This window comes from Notothenia rossii (assembly GCF_949606895.1).
Source record: "Notothenia rossii genome assembly, chromosome: 6".
Taxonomy (NCBI): Eukaryota; Metazoa; Chordata; class Actinopteri; order Perciformes; family Nototheniidae; genus Notothenia; species Notothenia rossii.
This window is the reverse complement of record NC_136909.1, coordinates 12309712-12329482: the sequence shown is the minus strand read 5'-3', so window position 1 is coordinate 12329482 and position 19771 is coordinate 12309712. Positions and strand designations below refer to the sequence as shown.

At 43.0% G+C, this 19771-nt stretch overlaps 1 protein-coding gene, 1 long non-coding RNA gene and 1 pseudogene across 4 annotated transcripts; 1 reads left to right on the top strand and 2 right to left on the bottom strand.

Moving 5' to 3' along the window:
- The first annotated feature begins 942 nt into the window (after positions 1-942).
- Positions 943-19738, top strand: LOC307042371 (polyubiquitin-like). Of its 2 annotated transcripts, none has more exons than XM_079686226.1 (2): positions 943-1021; positions 18742-19738. In XM_079686226.1, exon 2 carries the CDS (start codon positions 18754-18756, stop codon positions 19219-19221), a length of 468 nt encoding a protein of 155 aa, XP_079542352.1. In that variant the 5' UTR covers positions 943-1021; positions 18742-18753; the 3' UTR covers positions 19222-19738. The 2 variants fall into 2 exon arrangements, with proteins under 2 accessions (XP_079542352.1, XP_079542351.1); XM_079686225.1 differs by lacking the exon at positions 943-1021 and adding an exon at positions 18013-18132.
- On the bottom strand, positions 2059-4357 carry LOC307042948 (peroxisomal membrane protein 2-like; annotated as a pseudogene). Its single transcript, XR_013810670.1, has 4 exons — positions 4227-4357; positions 3621-3782; positions 2719-2838; positions 2059-2621 (listed from the first exon to the last, which is right to left on the bottom strand). The product of XR_013810670.1 is annotated as a peroxisomal membrane protein 2-like (transcript).
- On the bottom strand, positions 7253-16765 carry LOC307042378. Its single transcript, XR_013809089.1, has 3 exons — positions 15495-16765; positions 9156-9227; positions 7253-8760 (listed from the first exon to the last, which is right to left on the bottom strand). It is a non-coding gene; the product is annotated as an uncharacterized lncRNA (long non-coding RNA).
- Positions 19739-19771: the final 33 nt, after the last annotated feature.

Sequence of the window (19771 nt, the reverse complement as noted above, 5' to 3'; positions counted from 1 at the left end):
CCTTCCTAGAACAATGACTGTAACATTCTCAGAATGTTTTTAGAACCAAAAATGTCTAGCTGGGTTCCCTCTATGCTGAACAGTCGTCCTGCATTAGTAAAGTATAAAGTTAGAAAAACCAAAGAGATAACAGAACAATGTTAAAGCGTAAGGGAGAAGGAAACCCTGAATGTGTAGTAAAAGAGAAGACACTATTTATTATTTCCAATTGTTAAAACAAATACACCATACAGAAAGAAAAATGTTATCAACAGTTTCCAAAAATACATCTCTGATGCAATAATTACACAAAATAATCTGCTTTAATTTCATGCAATTTATCTTAGACAAACTTCCTACAGTTATGGCGTTCACTTTTTGGGTTATCTGTGCAGTCTAGTCTTAGTTCAGTACTGTTATTGTTATGGTTTAAACCAGGGGGTCAAACTTTTTTCACCGAGAGCCACATACAGAAAAATAATACAAAGGTCTGGGCCACTCACTAGACTGAGTGGCCCAGACCTTCGTATATTTAGTATATTGCCTCATTAGTTCAGTTATAAGTTAGCAAAATCAATCAAATGTAGGTCAATTATGCGTGTGAGTGTTAGCAGCTCATCCCTTCAAAATCTGAAGCCTCAGATTGCCTAATAAGGAGAAATAGGAAGGGTGTATTTCAAGCTTGTTATGTAAATAAGTCATAGGGCTTTTTTCTTATCAAGTAAGATATGTTAGAGAATCTTTCCAACTTGAATTGACTGAATATATTTGAAAAGTGGTCCTATTAACACATGAATACGCCCTTGTACACTTTACAATGTCCAAAACACTGAAGGTCATTTTTGGAGAATAGAAACCGAAAATGAAGAAGGCATGGAAGGGAAAACGAATCATAAACCAGGGGGCGGGCTCGATCAGCTGGGCAGACTGTATATAAATAGATGAGAGAAGAAGCCTGCGTCAGCTGCTCCGAGCATCGATTCCTGTCACTGTTAAAAGAAGAGCGACGATTTCTGGAGGATTTTTCTAAACTTATCTCAAGGTACGAAGTTTTCTGTATCAGATCTGTCATGAAATTTACCGTGATACTTTATTCTCTGGGAGAAAAAAGGTTTTTTTCTAGTGGACTTATTTGCATTAATGCCAGTCATGTAAAGTATAGAATATATTCACTGTACTTTTTTCTTTATTTTTAATGAGGGACTTTTAATTATTTATTTAAATGTTTTGCTACTTTGTACTTATAAAATGTAAAGGTAAATAGTGTACATTTATTGCATTTATTTATTACATTTAGTTACCTTGCAGATTTGCATTAATGGTGTGATATATCAACACTTAAATAAGACTTTAGTTACACCTGGATTAAATTCACCATTTATTTAATAGGCTGCACCTTTACCAGCTTTGATAACACTTTAATGTATCAATAAAATATAGTCAAATCATGTGATTTATATTATTCTGAAATAGGCCAATCTGCATAATATGTACTTTTAATTTTGGCACTTTCAGTATATTTTTATGCTAATACTTTGTGCTTTAATTTGAGCAGGACTTTTACTTGTAAACAAGTATTCCTACACTCTAGTACTTCTACTTCAAATTGAATACACCTCTGAATGTATTTACCTATCTTTCAGGCCACTTTCGTCATGGATCTGATCCCGCCGGCCCTAATCCAGGTGTTCTTCCAAAACGAGAAGGGGGTAAACACCAAGTATGACATCGAACCGGATGAGACGGTGAGCCACTTCAAGAGCAGGGTGGAAGCCGGAGAGGGGGTCGCGGTGAGCCAGCAGATGCTCACCCACGAGGGCAAAGAGATGAACGAGGGGAAACTCTCCGACTACAACGTCCGAGAGAATAGCACCATCTCCCTGAACCTGCGTCTGAGAGGAGGCAGTTAAAATAAACTTCTGGACACTCCTTTATTTCGTCTTAAAATTAAGATAATTTAGCTTATATTTTTATTTATTTAAATTTAAATTGCACTCATTAATACATTCCTCGATTAGAAATTATTCCAAAAAGAAAAATGTCTTTGTTTTGGCTTTACAAATATGTTATAAACACATCTTCATGTTATAATTGTATTATGACACTTCAAATCTGACTACATCAAATGTACACTGTCAAAAAATAATAAAGATATTAATCTTGCATGTCTGTTCTCATTTCCTGTTCTTTACTGAATCTTCAGCTCAGGGTTGAGCTGCACTCTGTACAGACCACAACCATACGAAGTAACCAGAAAGGCACACTTTAGCATTGGATTCAAATTAACATTATGATCAATATCATAATCAATGTTCACTACAGTATCACATTTCTGTAAGCAGTGCTCTGTAAAAAAAACACTTACATGTATTATATTGTCATTACAAATGTACTAACCTACCAAAGCAGTATGTTATAAAGGCTTAAACTCATTGTACAGGTTTCTTAGGTGTATCCAAATAACTGTATGTGAGAATTAGTGTCCATCTTAGAAACAGGTCAAAAGGTAGTAGAGGAAACAGCCCGATGTTAAAGCCACAGCTTCTGGTTCAGTGAGGTTAGGTCGGGAAGCTTTATTTCCTCACAGATGCAAGGTAGGCGTACCAAAATAAGGCGGCCATTTTGGCAAACAGCACTCGGAACTGAAAGCAAAAACAGACACAGGAAGGGAAGGGGGAAACCATTACAAGAGATTCATCTTTTGTTTGATGACAGGATGCCAATGAATGAAGGGCATACCTCGACAGGCACAAAGTGGATATTGACGAACTGAAAGGGAGTCCACACTTTCCAGTTCATTTTCAAGGCAGTCCAGTAACTTCCTCTCATCTTGCTTTCAAAGTCTCTCCATCCTTTTGCCTGGTAGAAAATATGGGATGGTCATTTAATTTATTTTCTTTTTCATTTGTCTATATGAAAACTATATAGCATGTGTTTACTACACAATTAACATGAAGACACTGGACCAAATACTGTGGTCAAAATGTAGGTTGAAGCATTAATCATATATTAAAAGGGGCAGTTTGCCATTTGAACACATCAGATTATTAATGGGAAAAAGAACTGCGAGCATAGCAATGATATTTTTTGCAAAGCAGAGGTCTGTTATATAGAAATAACAGACCGAAGAATGCAGTTGACAATCAGAATCAAGTATTCACAAATCTGTTCACTAATAAATATAAATGTATGTGAGATAATGATCTGTTTGGCCATGTTTTATCAAATTTAGCAAGAGAAGAACAGGTGGGTTCAATGTCAGTTCTGCATGAGTCTGGAGCACAGGTTTTCAATAAAAGACGGGTTTGATCCGGATCTAGGAAGGTCATTTCAGGGGCTTTTTAAATCTCTGATTTTTAAAAATGTAAAGACCTTTAATAGGAAGTTCTATTAAACCTGTATAATGCAAACACATTTGAACAAAACAACTATTGTGACTAACTGGGTTATTGAAAATATGCTTTCATGTTGCATGACAGGAAGTGTATCCTGAAATGTTTCTCCTTCAACCATACTAAAACCAATTGCTCCCTCTGCTGCTGCAATTGTGTAGTTCCCACAACTTAATGCCGGAGCATCTCAAATCACTACAGAGCTCCTTTAATCTGATGGTAAGGGGGACAGTTTCTGAGATGTCCTACCTCCAGGATGTTCATAACAAAGTAGAACATGAGCAGAAAGCCAGGGGCAAAAATAAGCCGATCCAGTAGCAGACGTTTGACTATGCAGAGCGGGTCTGTTGCGGGCATCCACACCTCCACAGCTGGTAGAAGATATGGCTCACTGGACCTGTGATAAGAAACCTGAAATACACAGGAACATAGAGGACAGGTAATTTTCCCACAATTGGTGATGCATTTTAGCTCACAATCACAAACCCTTACATGTATTTTTCCTGTGATTTTTTTCTAGCCTCTAAAATATGAGACAGAAGATGTCCTAAAGGTGAGCTCTGACATTTTACAGAGAACATAATACATCTACAAGATAATAAATTGTATTGATTATGAAAATAATATTTAGGTGTGGCTTTAGTTTTGAGGGACAAAGTCTCACAATATTGTCAACATTACAAAACATCAGAGATTACCAGAGGTGGAGTTATTGGGCTTGAGTCATGGCAGTGTGTGCTGATTAGAAAAGATTAATGGAGGCAATTACTTTATTCAATGGTTACTAACAGTTAAAGACATTCTTAAAATGTTGGCGAAAGAATGTGTCATGCATACATTTCTTAAGCAACAAACTTTTTTAACAGCCTGTGCATCTCCCTGCCGACCTGGTGGACCAACTGGAGCGACTGGCGTTGGTGGATTTCCGCTCCAAACAGGGACTGGCCTGTTTGGAGGAAGCCATCAGATTTGCAGATCAGCTTCATGTTGTTGACACTTCAGGGGTGGAACCAATGGATTCAGTTCTGGAGGACAGGTATCAACAATTTATGAAAACAGTGTATTTGTATGTTGGCCTCCTCATCCCAGCTATATCAAATGATCCCCAACTGCAGCACAGTTTTAAACTGAGCCTATTGCATAAATATTGTTTCATCCATTCAGGTCATTAAACCTTAGGGAGGATGCAGTGACGGAAGGGGACTGTGCTGAATAATTTATTCAGCTCTTCAAACACACTGTTGAAGAATATGTTGTGGCACTATACTCTTCCCATATATTTGTACTACTGGCTTCTCTATGGCTGAATAACTAATCAGAGTTTAAAGAATATATTAATATGGACTTGTGCAATATCCAAATCTCATAAGAACTGGATACAGCGTGGGAAGCGGGGCCTCATTCATTCCTATGAGAGTTGCTCATTAGCGCATGATGATAAAATGGTCCAATTTTCGAGAGAGCGAAACGTCACAGATTACCCGGCATGCCTGAGAAGTACCCGTATGTGCCCTCATAGCGCATAAGCAACTTTAATCATGTAAATGCTCGTTCACATCAAGCACGTCAATTTGCGTACACGTAACAGCACCGCGCGTTCATGACAGCATGGCACTGGATTGTTAAACAGGGCTGCCAACACTCACGCATTGAGCGTGAGAGTCACGCAATTAACCCATATCTCACGCACTCACGCCACACTTGCCTTTCCTCACGCTAAGTTTTCGTCCAAAATAAATGTATATAAATATAAAAATAAAGTGAAGGAACAGCAAACCGAGCGATCTACGAAATGAGACGGTCTTCTGACTTAGTTCAGTAAAGTTGGAACGATATTGGGAGATTCTGATTTCACGGATCAATAACTCATGAACAAAACGTTATTCAGACACAAATGACGTCTCCTAAGTACCGTGGTAAGGTTGACAACGAACTACAATCACATTTTGATTTAAAAAAAAAGCCAATACGCGCCGTCCTCCGAGCTGGGCACATTACATTGGTCTCTATCCGCAGCCGGAGAAGAAACGAGTGCTCAGGGACCGTCTGCAAAGTGCAACTCCGAAAAAAGAGAATACAATAATATTCAATCACTATTATACAGCTTATTACTACCAAACTCACTACACACATCAATAGTCTCATGTGTGTCATACAAGGAGTTTGGAAGAATAATCTTTTGAATCATTTTAGGGAATATTTATAATGTAAAATCTTCAATAAATATGGCATCATCTTAAATAACTTTACTATTATACAGTATATTTCTACCAAACTCACTATTTGCATTGTGGTTGTTAGCATCTGGTTAGCTAGCTGCGCTAACGGATACTAGAAGCTGTTTCTAAAACAAGGAAAGGGAGAGCTCTGTCTTGTCAGACTGAGAGAGATAACTACAGCTCAGTGAGGTAAGGGACTCTGAGTGTTTAGATAGTTAACTTTAGTCTAGTTATCTCAGTGGGTCTCAAACGTTTTGGTCACCATTTATGAGAGTAAATGAAAAACAGTTTTGAAATTACTATATGACAGTAAAACAAAAATACAGTTAAAAAGGTGAGTGATTTGTAAAATATCCATTCAAATTAAAATATCCATCCATTGGATTCTTTGACGGACGGACTGGCCGTCAAAGAATCCACTTCAAAGTCCTCCTCATTACTTACAAAGCCCTCAACAACCAGCCCCCCCTACCCCCTACCTCACAGACCTGCTGCACCACCACACCCCTTCCCGCTGCCTCCGCTCATCAGAAGCCAACCTCCTATGTCCTATCCATCCCCACCCGCACCAATCACCGGACCTGGGGCTCCGTCGCTGCCCCCTCACAAAAACTCACTTCTTCAATCTGGCTTTTCATGTGTGATTGTTTTTGTATTATTTGACTTTAACTTTAACTATATATTTATTTGTTGTTCCTTTCTTCTCTTTTCTTTTTTCTTCACTATTATCTGTAAAGCGTTTGAGCACCTGTAAAAGCGCTAACAAATTAAATCTATTATTATTATTATTATTATTATTAAGAAAAATAACATATGTTTACAGTTCTGCTTCATATGGGTGTTTAGAGATGTATCCATAAATTGATTTTGCTCTCAAAATGCACCAGGTGGATGCATTTAACTTCAATATTTAAAAAGGAAATCTTCCCGGGGGAGCTTGTCCCCGGACACCCCTAGAGGAGGTGAGGACCCCCCAATACATTTGTAACACATGAACGTTTCTTTTTTCGGTTCACCAAAACAAAAATCTCACTCCAAGCTGAACTCAAATGTTGGCAGCGCTGATTGTTATATGATGGAGTTTGATATTAACGAGGCAACCGCGGCAGTTAGCAGCTAGCGGCTAGCTAGTAATTATGCTAATGTAGACATCAATCGTTATGTACTTTTATATTACGCTGATGTAACAGGATCTAGTGATATCCAAGCAACAGAGCTGAATTTAGCATTACACTTGTGTGGGTTGTACATGAAACCACTTGGTAATATATACAAATATATGTATTTTGAATTATGATCAATTGTGATTTAAATCTTTATCGAAAAAGTAAAGCAGATAGTAACTGTGATTATGAATGTTAAGTACCCAACAAGTAACTAAAACGTATAATACTTGAAGGAAAGGTTTAAAATGTTTCCATAAATACCAATATCACAGTACAACACCACTTGTTGTTAAATACCAACCATGTATATATATATATATATATATATATATATATATATGCCACTAAAACTGTGTAATATAGCTGGCTGCTAAATCCTCCAAACTGTTACAGGATGTGTATTTTGTAAAATGTGTAACTTTTTTTATTATAATTTCTTGTTTTTAATCTTTAATACTTTTTTTTTATACATACTTTAATTAATATTAGGCTGTCTTAGGCTCTTTTCTGCTGTAACAATGTAAATGTATTCTGATTCTGATCTAATTGATATGTTTTTGTCAGTTTGTTTCCCTATAGTGAGACACTTGTTTTGTTTAAGATTGTTTCTCCTTTTTTTACAGACATCCCCAACAATAGTGGAATGCTGTTGTAAAGGATTGCATTGATCCATGCATCAATACCTTCACCCAGCTTTGAGGCCTCCAATGAATTAAATCATCTTGTGGCTGGGAAAAATGTGAATAAATACATCTCACAAAGAGTGACTTTCTGGTGTAATCATTATAATGTCAAAGACAAGCACTTTCAGTAACAATATATAAAATCATTCAGCAGCAGAGGTTGGGGTGGAAACAGCATTTCTAACTAAGATGATTAAAATATTACAAGTTAAACATCAAGATGAACATACTATTATTAATTTAAAAAGTACATGGGAAACTTAAATATCCTGCAATAGGAACAAATGTGCCAAAATATTTCTAACATAAACATAAACTGAGGGCTTTCTTCCTGAGCCGCTGGGAGTAAAGGTCCTCCATGGATGGCAGCTCCGTCCTGGTGATGTGCTGTGCAGTTTTCACCACCCTCTGTAAAGCCTTACGATTGAGGGCGGTGCAGCTGCCGTACCAGGCCGTGATGCAGCCGTGTCCGTGATGGACCCTGAGGAACCTGAAGCTGCTAACTCCCTCCACCGTAGTCCCATTGATGGCGATGGGGGCGTGTCCCTCTCTTTGCTGCTTCCTGCAATCCACAATCAGCTCCTTGGTTTAGCTTACGTTGAGATGGAGGTTGTTATCCTGGCACCAAGATGTCAGGTTTTCGACCTCCTCTCTGTACGCCGTCTCGTCGCCGTCTGTGATCTGGCCGATGACGGTCGTGTCGTCAGCACGCAGCGCCGTACCAGTGTCTTGAAGTGGCTGCGCTTCCTCCTGGGCCACATCCAAAATTGAGAAGAAAGAGAACAGACACACCACAGCTGGGTGAGGCTGGGGAAGATGAGTGAGGGAAAGAGAGAAACAAAACAGGGGGACTAAGATGAGTGAGGGAAAGAGAGAAACAAGACAGGGGGACTAAAGTTTAAGAGAGAGGAAGAACACAGAATGTGAGTGAACAGTTTAATTCAATTACACATTTAAAAAAAATAGTATGAGTAAGTGAAGACATCCTTACAATGAGGACTGCCCTGTCAAATTTAAAAGTTATTTTTGTTAAATATACATATCCTGTTGAGGCATCCAAAATCCTGCTTCATCGCTGTGACAAGCTCCACACCTTTGATGTTGCCAAGGTCGTTGCCGCCACAGTGGATGAGCAGGACATCCGGGACTGTTCTTCCTCTCAAGGACTGATAGAAAAAGGGAAGAAGGTTCCTCCACCTCAGACCACCCTTGCCAAACCACCACACACGGCAATTGAGACCCAGGTTGCTTCCCATGCTGTGTTTGGCTCTTTCTTCCCCACGTCGAACGTAGCTGCTCCCTATTATCCACACATTGGGACCTAGATAGAATAAAATATATTGAAAAAGGAAAAGAAAGTGGTTACTGGTGATCATCTTTTAGAAAAAGGCGAGTTGTCATATTGTTTAAGGAAGACTACACAAGTTTAATGTTTATATTATATTACATATAACTCTATAATTGTATATAGAATCATGATGAAACTTTATAAGGATTAAGATTATATATTACATTAATTAATGCATGACTCATGACGATTGCATGCATTATTACGAAGCAGGATGTATTAAGTCACTGACTTTTTGTGATAAGGTCACAATCAACTGATTTCACTTATCAGAGGTAAAAATAAGGTACATATGAAATTAAAGGGTATGCAATCAACAAATTACTGAAACAAAATGAATACAAATGCTTTTAATAACTATACAGCACCTTGTCCAAGTATGGCGGGCTGCCCACTCTCCTTCCGATTGGATTGGATGTTGATCCGGTTATTTCTGCCATCTATAAATAAAGTACAAATGATTAGCTCTTCACGCCTCTTTAAAAATAATATGTGTTCTTGAAGATTCTGTATGCATCGTTGTTTACAATGGTAGGGACATTACATTGGACATTTGTTGTGACAAAGATGTGTCATTTTTAGTTTTTTCATCTCACATTTATAGATTTAAAAAAAATATATATATATATATAAAACGAATTATAAATTCAAAGTCTGGTTTCTAGAAAGTTAGCTAATGCATACAGAGTTAACATTGCAGAACTGCTGGCATGCATACATTTCTAGCATTTTGGTTAACTATGAAAAGTATGGAAAACTATAGGTTACTTACGTAACCCCAGTTCTCAGAGTAACATGAAGTGAGATGTCTCACTATGGGATGCGCCTCATCGCGGAGCAAACAGAAGCATTAATCTCATTACGCCAATCCTGATTGGCTGGTGATCTTGACGTCAGCGTCAGGGAATCCACCCCCTATAAGTAGCTTGCGCTACGCCGCATGCGTCATTCAAAATAAGCACCTCTTCTCGCTTCACCATAGCAAGGAGGGCCGTCTGGTGAGACATCTCACTTCATGTTACTCTGAGAACTGGGGTTACGTAAGTAACCTATAGTTCTCATTCATAACACTCCGTTCGATGTCTCACTATGGGATATTGTAGCTCCCGAATTGCCAGACGAGCTTATCTCAAAAGTCACCAAGACCAACCAGAACTTAACAGTTAGAGCTCTAACTCAGCAGGGGGCCCAGCACTGCATGGGCCACACTGGGAGCAAAGACGTCTAATCTGTAAAAGCGGACAAAAGTGAGCGGCGAGGACCAGCTCGCTGCTGCACAAATGTCTTGGATGGAAACACCCTTGAACAAAGCCCAGGATGTAGCCAGACCACGAGTCGAATGAGCACGCAAACCCGAAGGTGCCTGCAGACCCTGACTCGTGTAAGCCAAAGCAATTGCCTCCACAATCCAGTGAGAGAGCCGTTGCTTAGTAACAGGCTTGCCCTTCTGAGGGTTAGCCCAGGACACAAAGAGTTGGTCATTATGACGAAACTCTTTTGATCTGTCCATATAAGTGCGTAAAGCACGGACTGGACATAGCAAATTCGGCTGCTGTTCCCCGGAGGGACACAGCGGCGGAGGAAATACCTCAATGTCAAAGGGGGTACATGAACCAACCACCTTAGGTATAAAGGCAGGGTTGGGCTTCAGCAACACTCTCGTTAACCCTCGGGCGAACTGAGTGCATGAAGGATGTACAGATTGCGCATGAATGTCACTGACTCGCTTGGCGGATGCCAGGGTCAGTAACAGCACTGTCTTGAGTGACAGGTGCTTCATGTCAGCTTCTTCCAGGGGTTCAAATGGGGCTCGAGTGAGCCCATCTAAAACCACTGTCAAGTCCCATAAGGGCACCAGTGACCTGGAAACAGGAAGGAGCCTGCAAGCTCCCTTCATAAAACGGCAGACCAGAGGATGCTGGCCAGCCGTCTTACCCTCAAAACCCACATGGCATGCAGCAATAGCAGCCAGGTAGACTTCGATCGTGGAGAAAGCTCTGTGTTGATCAATTAGGTCCTGTAGAAATGATAAAATCACTCCCACAGGGCATTGAAAAGAGGTGTGCCCTTTTTGAAGGCACCAGTCCTCAAACACCCTCCACTTACAGTCATAAAGAGACCTAGTGGAGGAAGCAGGAGGACCGGAGGCCAAATGTGCGCGAGCGCGTCCACGCCTAATGGTGCGTTTTGATCGCGCATTGAAAAGAAAAGCTGACAGTGAGCATTTTCTTTTGATGCGAACCGATCTACCGCGGCTCGGCCGTAACGCACCCACAGCTGGCTCACAATCATTGGATGTAGAGTCCAGTCTGCATATAGTGGTACACCTCTGGACAGCAGGTCTGCACCGAGGTTCATCACACCCGGTACGTGCGTCGCTCTCAGAGAGAGGAGACGGCCGCAGCTCCACAAGATCAGTTTGCGTGCCAGCATGTGTAACTGGAGAGAGCGCAAACCCCCTTGTCGGTTTATATACGATATTGTGGTCGTATTGTCCGTCCTCACAAGGACATGGTGTCCTCTGAGAAAAGGCAGAAAGCGTTTTAGGGTGAGGAACACCGCTAAAAGCTCCAGGTAATTTATGTGCGACCGCTGGAGGTCTCTGCTCCAGAGACCCCTCACCGGACGACCTTCGTAAATACCTCCCCAGCCTGTCAGACATGCGTCTGTGGTGACCACCTTCCGTGAAAGGACAGCACCCATAGGCACGCCCCGTACCAGAAAAGTCGGGTGCAGCCAGTGGCGCAGTGCCATTACGCATTTCACAGTAACCATCACTCTCCGTGCTCCATGACGCGCGGGGTTTAGTTTTAGAGCGGCTACCCAGCGCTGAAAATCCCTCATGTGTAACCGTCCCAGCCGTACAACCAGGATGGCTGACGCCATGAGCCCCAGTAACCGCAGGCATGATCTGAAAAGAACATGTTTGCGCAGCTGGAAATGAGCGAGGCAAGCTCTGAAAGCTTTCACTCTTTCCGCTGACAGGCGGGCTGGGCACCGAGTTCAGGTGTAAACCCAGGAAGAGTACAGTCTGTGCCGGGCACAACATGCTCTTTTCTGTGTTTATTATGAAACCCAGGTTGAGCAGGTGCTTTACGAGGACATTTGTCTGCGTAATAGTCTCCTGTTCCGACTGTGCGAGAAGCAGCCAGTCGTCTAGGTAGGTTGCCAGGCGAATACCCTGTTGTCTTAACGGGCTATCGCGGCTTCCGTACATCGTACAAACACTCTTGGACTGAGAGACAGACCGAAGGGAAGTACTCTGTATTCGTAACAGATCCCCTGAAATGCGAACCTCAGATATTTCCTGTGTGGGTAATATACTGGGATGTGGAAATACGCATCTTTCAGGTTGACTGATGTAAACCAGTCGTTTTGTCGCACGAGACGCAGCAGAGATGTGTGAGTGAGCATTCTGAATTTGTATCTTCTTAGATATTGTTCAGAGCCCTCAAATCTAGTATTGGCCGAATTCCGTTCCCTCCCCGTTTGGGAACGAGGAAATACTTGGAATAAAAGCCGCTCTGACTCTGCTCGGCGGGTATTATAGATATAGCCTCCTTTTCTAGAAGTGAGAGAATCTCTCTTTCTATAATGTGGGCTGACTCCCCTCGGGCCTGTGAATACAGAACGCCCGAGAAGCAAGGGGGGGGTGACAGCGAATTGGAGTCTGTAACCCCGTGTAACTGTCTTGAACACCCAAGCAGACGTTGTGAGCATCTTCCACTGTTCGCTCCTTAGAGCCAGCGGAGATGTCACGTCTTTTGCCCTCTGAGTCTCTATTTGTTGTGTTATGGGGCCCTCTAGTGTCTGAACACGGTGGTACCCCGATTTGACAGTCCCCACCGACACTGCGCATGCGCGTGACGGAGGTGCCTTCACAACCCCAGCCGGCACTGCGCCTGCACGTGACGGTGGTAGCCTCACAGCCCCAGTCGTTACTGCGCATGCGCGTGGCGGCGGTGCCTTCACAGACCCGTTCATCATCCGCCTTTTGAGAGAGGCCGTAGCTGCTCTCAAAAGGGGAACAAATGTGGGGCTGTTTATTGGTTTTATTGTTTTCTCTTTCATTTTTCTGAGCTGCGCCCTCAGCCTGAGGCCTGGATGCGTCAGCGGAAAATGCTTTATCCGAGAAAACAGAGCAATATTGTGACATGTGTTTTGGTGCACTTGAGGATGGCTTTGAGGCATCTCTCGAGGCAGCGGGAACACATCTGGAGCTGGGGAACCTTCCAGCTCCGTCACCGAGGGAAGAAGAGGAGGCTGTCAGGCCGCCAGCTTCTTCTTCCTCGCCTGCTGGCCGAAATTCCGGGTTGGCTGCGCCTGGGCTGCAGCCGGAACCGGAGACTTTCTGGGCCAATTCGCCCTCGTCTCCTGCCTGGGCTGGGGACTCGGGGCGGGCCGTGACCTCTGCTGTTTCGGTACTTTAAACCGAGCAGCTGAGGTAGCTTGGGCGAGGGACTGCCGCTGTGAAGGCAGCGGCTGGACCCATCGAGGAAGACAGAGGTGGAGGGCCTCGTCTTCCTTCTTCTTGGACTCGCATCTCTTCTGCATAGAAGCGAGCGCAGATCCGAAAATCCCCTCGGGAACGATGGGCATGTCCAGCACATCCTCTCTTTCCCGGTTTTGGGAGGTTGGTGAGGTTGAGCCATCTAGCTCTTTCCTGCACCACCATAATTCCCATTGCCTTTCCCGTGGCCTGGACGGCGCAGCGTTGAACGCGGAGACAGATGTCCGTGATCGCGGCTATCTCGTCCAGTACTGCCGGTCCAGGATTACTCGATAGATCCTCGCAGAGTTCCGCTTGGTAAGCGGTTAGCAGCGAGGAAATGTTCAAAGCCCTGGCAGACAATGCTGCGGCTCTGTAGGACCGTTCAGTCATGGTTGACTGGAACCGGTCCGCCTTTGCCGGCAGCGTGGGGTTCCTGCTCGGTGTAGTCGCCATCCTCGGGAGGAGGTGAGCTGCCACCAGCGGTTCCATCGGCGGTATGCGGAGCAGGCCGAGCCTCTCCATACCGTCGCAGTCTAGGGGAGGAGGCACCCTGGATTGGGGCCTTGTTGCTGAAGGGCCGGTCTCTCCACGAGATCGACACCTCATCCAACATCTCCGGGAAGACCGGCAGGAGTTGCCTCTTTGTCCTCGTTGCTTGGGGCAAATTTTTCCCCTCGTAACGGGACCTGTAGGTCTCCTTGGCCATTTCGGGCCATGGGATGTCTAGGCTGGCTGCGGCACGCTGACACACGGCCTGCAGGTCTATACTCAGACAGGGCAAAGCTGGTGTGCTATCGCCCGGGAGAGCAGCCATCGCTCCCGGCTTTGCAGCCTGAGCTGATGACACGAAGACATCATCGTCTTGCTCATCAGAGTCGGACAGGAGGAATTCAGAGGTTTCATCCTCTTCGTCCTCCATGTAGTCCAACTCCAGGACATCATCCGCGGGCGAGACCATGGTGAGGTCCAGTTGGGAGCCCCAGCTTGACACAACGCGGGGCTCCGCTCGCACGTCCCTCGCTGCCACCGAGTCCCAGCCTGACACGGCGCGGGACTCCGGTTCTGCAGCTGCCACTACTGATGAGCCCCAGACCGACACAGTGCGGGGCTCCATCTCTGTGGTGGACGCCCCCGTGTCCTGATTTCCGTCCGGTAAATCAGAGGACATGAGGGAGTCCTGACCCGACAAGCTAGCTTGGCGTGCTAGCCGTCGGCGGAGGCTCTTGATGGTGAAGCGGGCACAATGTCCGCACGAGCCGGGGTTGTCGATAGCCTCCTGGGCGTGTTCCAGCCCGAGACAGGACGAGCAGACCTGGTGTGAGTCTGTGCCTGATATCTTCAACCCGCAGCCACAGAGCCGAGCCTCCGAGTCCCTGACTCCTCTGGTGTGAGGGAGAGAAGCGTCCATCTCGGTCGCCGTGGTGACGGCGTGGAGAGGACCCGCTCGTAACAGGTACGTTGCTGAGAAAAAATACTTCCCCAACTGTCGTTAATCCGGAGAAAAAACGACGGTGTAGAATTTTATTCTCAAAGAATATTAACTGGTGTGTTACTACCCTTTTTATCTTCCCCTCCTCTGGTGTGAGAGAGAAAAAGAAAAAACGTCCTCGCTACCGTGGTGTCGGTAGTGAGGGAAGACAAGCTAGCAACACGTGTGTTGCTAGCTTGAAAAAATCAAAACCTTACCTTTATTCCCGAGGAGAAAACGGCGAGGTCGATTTGCAATACTAACTGGTGTGTTGGTATTAACAGTCTTCTTGCAGAAGTATATATAGAAGTAGCCGGCGAGCGCCCGTCGACCGAAGGTTAGCTTCGTAAATCAGTCTGTGGACCGTTAAGCTAGCTAGCTACTGATCTTTCTCGAGATGTGCTCTGAAGCGAGAAGAGGTGTTTGAATGACGCATGCGGCGTAGCGCAAGCTACTTATAGGGGGTGGATTCCCTGACGCTGACGTCAAGATCACCAGCCAATCAGGATTGGCGTAATGAGATTAATGCTTCTGTTTGCTCCGCGATGAGGCGCATCCCATAGTGAGACATCGAACGGAGTGTTATGAATGAGAACTACTGAGCAAACACCCAACATTAGCTTAGCCACAGTAGCGGTTGCTGTTTAGTAGTTTGGATTATTTTACTATTTTATATGAGAACATGTTACATTACATACAGACATTAAGGAGGCAGGTTACAAAAATCAATATGTTTCCGTCTCTTACCTTTTGGAGCAAACTGTCAAAGTTGTTGATTCATATGATGTGACCATGGATGTGACACGTCAAATCCTATGAAAGTGCCCGGCGGCGCGGTCCCGTGGGTTAGATGCGCGTTCATAATGCATAGGGAAATAACTCTCAGAATAACGTTATTAGCACATTTTTACAACTTGAGGAACGAATGTTTTTAATAAGGGCTATACAAGTGTTCATACTGGGTAGTTTATTTAGTTTTTAAAAAATTATCCAACGATTTACAGACCATTCTTTCCCCATCTAAGTCAATGGGAAAAACTGTTTCCGTGCCTGACAACCAAACGGAAGTGTAGTACCGCCGTTTGGCCAGCACGAATATTTCACCTGAGTCCGGCGCACTTCCTGGGGGCTTGGTCTACCACCGTTCGGTCCGTCCACACAGCGGTGTGCGTTGAAGCCTCAACGCTTCTGCCCATCCACTTTGAATGGGGTGACGTCATGCTTTGCCGAACTACATTGTGGGAGCAAAGAGTAGCTTTTCTCGCGGTGCTCCATGCTCGCTGCAAAAGTTGAGCAATGTTCAACTTTTGAAGCTTTGACAGAAGCTTCAGCCAATCGAATCATATGCCAGTACAAGGTCTAGCCAATCAAACCGCTGCTTGTGTGTCCGGGGCGGGAGATTCAGGTGATTGGTTGTTGGTCTAGCTCAGTGGCGGCGCCAGAGTATTTTTGTTGGGCAATCTATGGTAGGGCTAACCCAGAGCCCTAGAGAGAAAGTATCTAGTATCTTAGTATCTCTAGGACTCTGGGCTAACCCATACAGTGGTAGGGTTCAAGTCTGTATTTGCAATGTAATTACATACACGCTATATCGCCCCCCTTGACAGTGAAACGGCACGCGTGAGGTTTAGATTATTTCCCTGTCTCAATCCAAATTGAACTGTATGAAATAAAAAGGCACATTTGTCTTGTAGTAAATAAAAAGGGCGACCTGGAGCCAATCCTGCAATTTCTCCACAGTTGAAAGAGTTTACATGCTGAAAATCCAACCCCTGCAGGGGGGTCTGGGGGGATTCCCCAGATTATTTTAAATAAAAATACACATTCGGGTACTCTCTTGAGAAGAAAAATAAATAAATCTATTACTTCACGACATATTTTAAAAAATGAATTCCATTTTAGTTTTTTGTTACTTTGTTCTGAAAGCTGAACCTGCTGCTCCTCACTGAAGAGGGAAGAGGCTGTGTGGATTACTTTACATTGTGGATAAGGGTGGATAGCCCCCATTGTTCTGTGTGTCAAAATGAAAGACAGTATTATACACCTATCAATCATCAAACCGTGGGGTCGTATTTCATTACGTTTTGTACCGATGTATAGAGAGATGTACTACCGCAAAAGTATTCTCCGTCGGGACTTCCTGCAACAACACCACGCCGTTATCCTGATTCTGATTGGCCAGAAGACATTATCAAAGATGTTTTATTGAGAAGACGATCACTACGTGACAAAAGTTTTCAAAACCGTTTCTGGTCTTCGGTATTTCCAGAAAAGTGGCTACTGAAATCAATCTTACTAACTGCTGTCTTTGCAATTTACTCCGCGCGAGTTGGTGGACTTTATTTTTGCTTACTTTAACTTCATTTTTCATGGTGGGGCAATTGTTAAAACAAATACACCATACAGAAAGAAAAATGTTATCAACAATTTCCAAAAATACCAGCAAAACTCATCTCTGATGCAATAGTTACACAAAATAATCTGCTTTGATTTCATGCAATTTATCTTAGACAAACTTCCTACAGTTATGGCGTTCACTTTTTGGGTTAACTGTACAGTCTAGTCTTAGTTCAGTACTGTTATTGTTATGGTTTAAACCAGGGGTCTCCACCTTTTTTCACCGAGGGCCACATACAGAACAATATACGAAGGGCTGGGCCACTCACTAGAGGTATATTGCCTCATTATTTCATTTATAAGTTAGCAAAATCAATCAAATGTAGGTCAATTATGCTTTTGAGTGTTAGCAGCTCATCCCTTCAAACAGAATCCTCAGATTGCCTAATAAGGAGAAATAGGAAGGGTGTATTTCAAGCTTGTTATGTAAATAAGTCATAGGGCTTTTTTCTTATCAAATAAGATATGCTAGAAAATGTTTCCAACTTTAATTGACTGAATTTATTTGAAAAGTGGTCTTATTAACACATGAATACTACTGTGTTAATAAGACCACTTGTCCATGTTCCAATATATTTTTTATTTTATTTGCTGAGGGCCGATTCAAAATGGTACGCGGGCCGTAGTTTGGACACCCCTGGTTTAAACGTAACAATACTAAAGAGTCACTTTGAGTTCATCATGAGTCGTCAGTTTATTGAATTACACGAAAAACTTCACGTCAAGGGGAAAGTCCGGGACTACACCCTCATGCACTTTACAATGTCCAAAACACTGCAGGTCATTTTTGGAGATTAGAAACCTAAAATGATGAAGGCATGGAAGGGAAAACGAATCTTAAACGAGGGGGCGGGCTCGGTCAGCTGTGCAGACTGTATATAAACAGAGGAGAGAATAAGCCTGCGTCAGCTGCTCCGGAGAAACTATTCCTGTCACTGTTTAAAGAAGAACGACGATTTCTGGAAGATTTTTCTAAACTTATCTCAAGGTACGAAGTTTTCTTTATCAGCACTGTCATGAAATGTACCGTGATACTTTATTCTCTGGGGGGGAAAAGTATTTTTTCTAGTTTACTTATTTGTATCAATGTATTCAGTGATGTAAAGTATAGAATATTCACTTTTTTTTTTTTCAATGAGGGACTTGTAGGTATTTATTTAAATGTTTTGCTACTTTGTACTAATAAAGTTCAAAGATAAATAGTTTACTTTTACTCCACTGCATTTATTTATTACATTTAGTTACCTTGCAGATTTGCATTAATGTTGTGTAATGGTTACCCCACAGTATTCTCTTTTAATAGGCTGTACCTTTACCAGCTTTAATAACACTTTAATGTATCAATAACATATAATCAAAACATGTCATTTATATTATTCTGAAACAGGCCAATCTGCATAATGAGTACTTTTACCTTTGGTAGGCTACTTTAAGTATATTTTCATGCTAATACTTTTGTACTTTTAGTTGAGTAACATTTTGAATGCACAACTTTTACTTGTAAAAGAGTATTCCTACACTCTGGTACTTCTACTTTTAATTAAGTACACACTCTTAGTTTTTCTTCCACCTCTCAATGTATTTACCTCTCTTTCAGGCCACTTTCATCATGGATCTTACCATCAGTCTGATGAATGGAAGCTCCCACACCCTGAGGGTGCGCCCGCATGACACAGTGGGCTCTCTGAAAATACTCATCCAGCAGAAACTAGATATTGCATGTGAGTCCCAGAAGCTGGTCTTTGAGAACGGCTGCAGCACAACTCTCAACAACGATTCTGCGACCCTCGAGTCCTACGGCCTGCGCTCCGGGGCCAGGGTGAACCTGCTGGTGACCACACCGGCCATCATCCAGGTGTTCCTCAAAAACGACAAGGGAGTGAGCAGCACGTATGACATCAAACCGGATGAGACGGTGAGCCACTTCAAGAGCAGGGTGGAGGAGAGAGAGCGGGTCCCGGTGAGCCAGCAGAGTCTCGTCCACGAGGGCAGAGTGATGAACGAGGGGAAACTCTCCGACTACAACGTCCGAGCGCATAGCACCATCTCCCTGAACCTGCGCCTGAGAGGAGGCTGAGGACACTTTCAGTTAAAAGACATTTCTGGACATTCCTTTATTTCATCTTAACATGATGATCATTTAGCTTGTATTTTATTTATTTAAATTTAAATTACAATCATTAATACATTCCTCGATTAGAAATCATTCCAAAAAGAAAACTTTCCTTGTTTTGGCTTAACAAATTTGTTATGAACACATCTTCATACTATAACTTTAATTATGAGCAAATTGGTTCCACTGCATGTTTTTAAAGCCCGGATAAGTGCAATGATACTTGATACTGTTGGTACTTGTCAATGTCGCTATGTAAATGTAGACCTGTAAATATGATGTCCTTTATTGTTTTCTGCTGTTTGATGTTTGATGTTGTAACCTACTTGCTGTTGGGCAGGTCTCCCTTGAAAAAGAGATCGATGATCTCAATGGGACCACCTGGTTAAATAAAGGTTTGAATGAATGAATGACACTTCAAAATCTGACTACATCAAATGTACACTGTTACTGTTACACTGTAATAAAGATTTTAATCTTGCATGTCTGTTCTCATTTCCTGTTCTTTACTGAA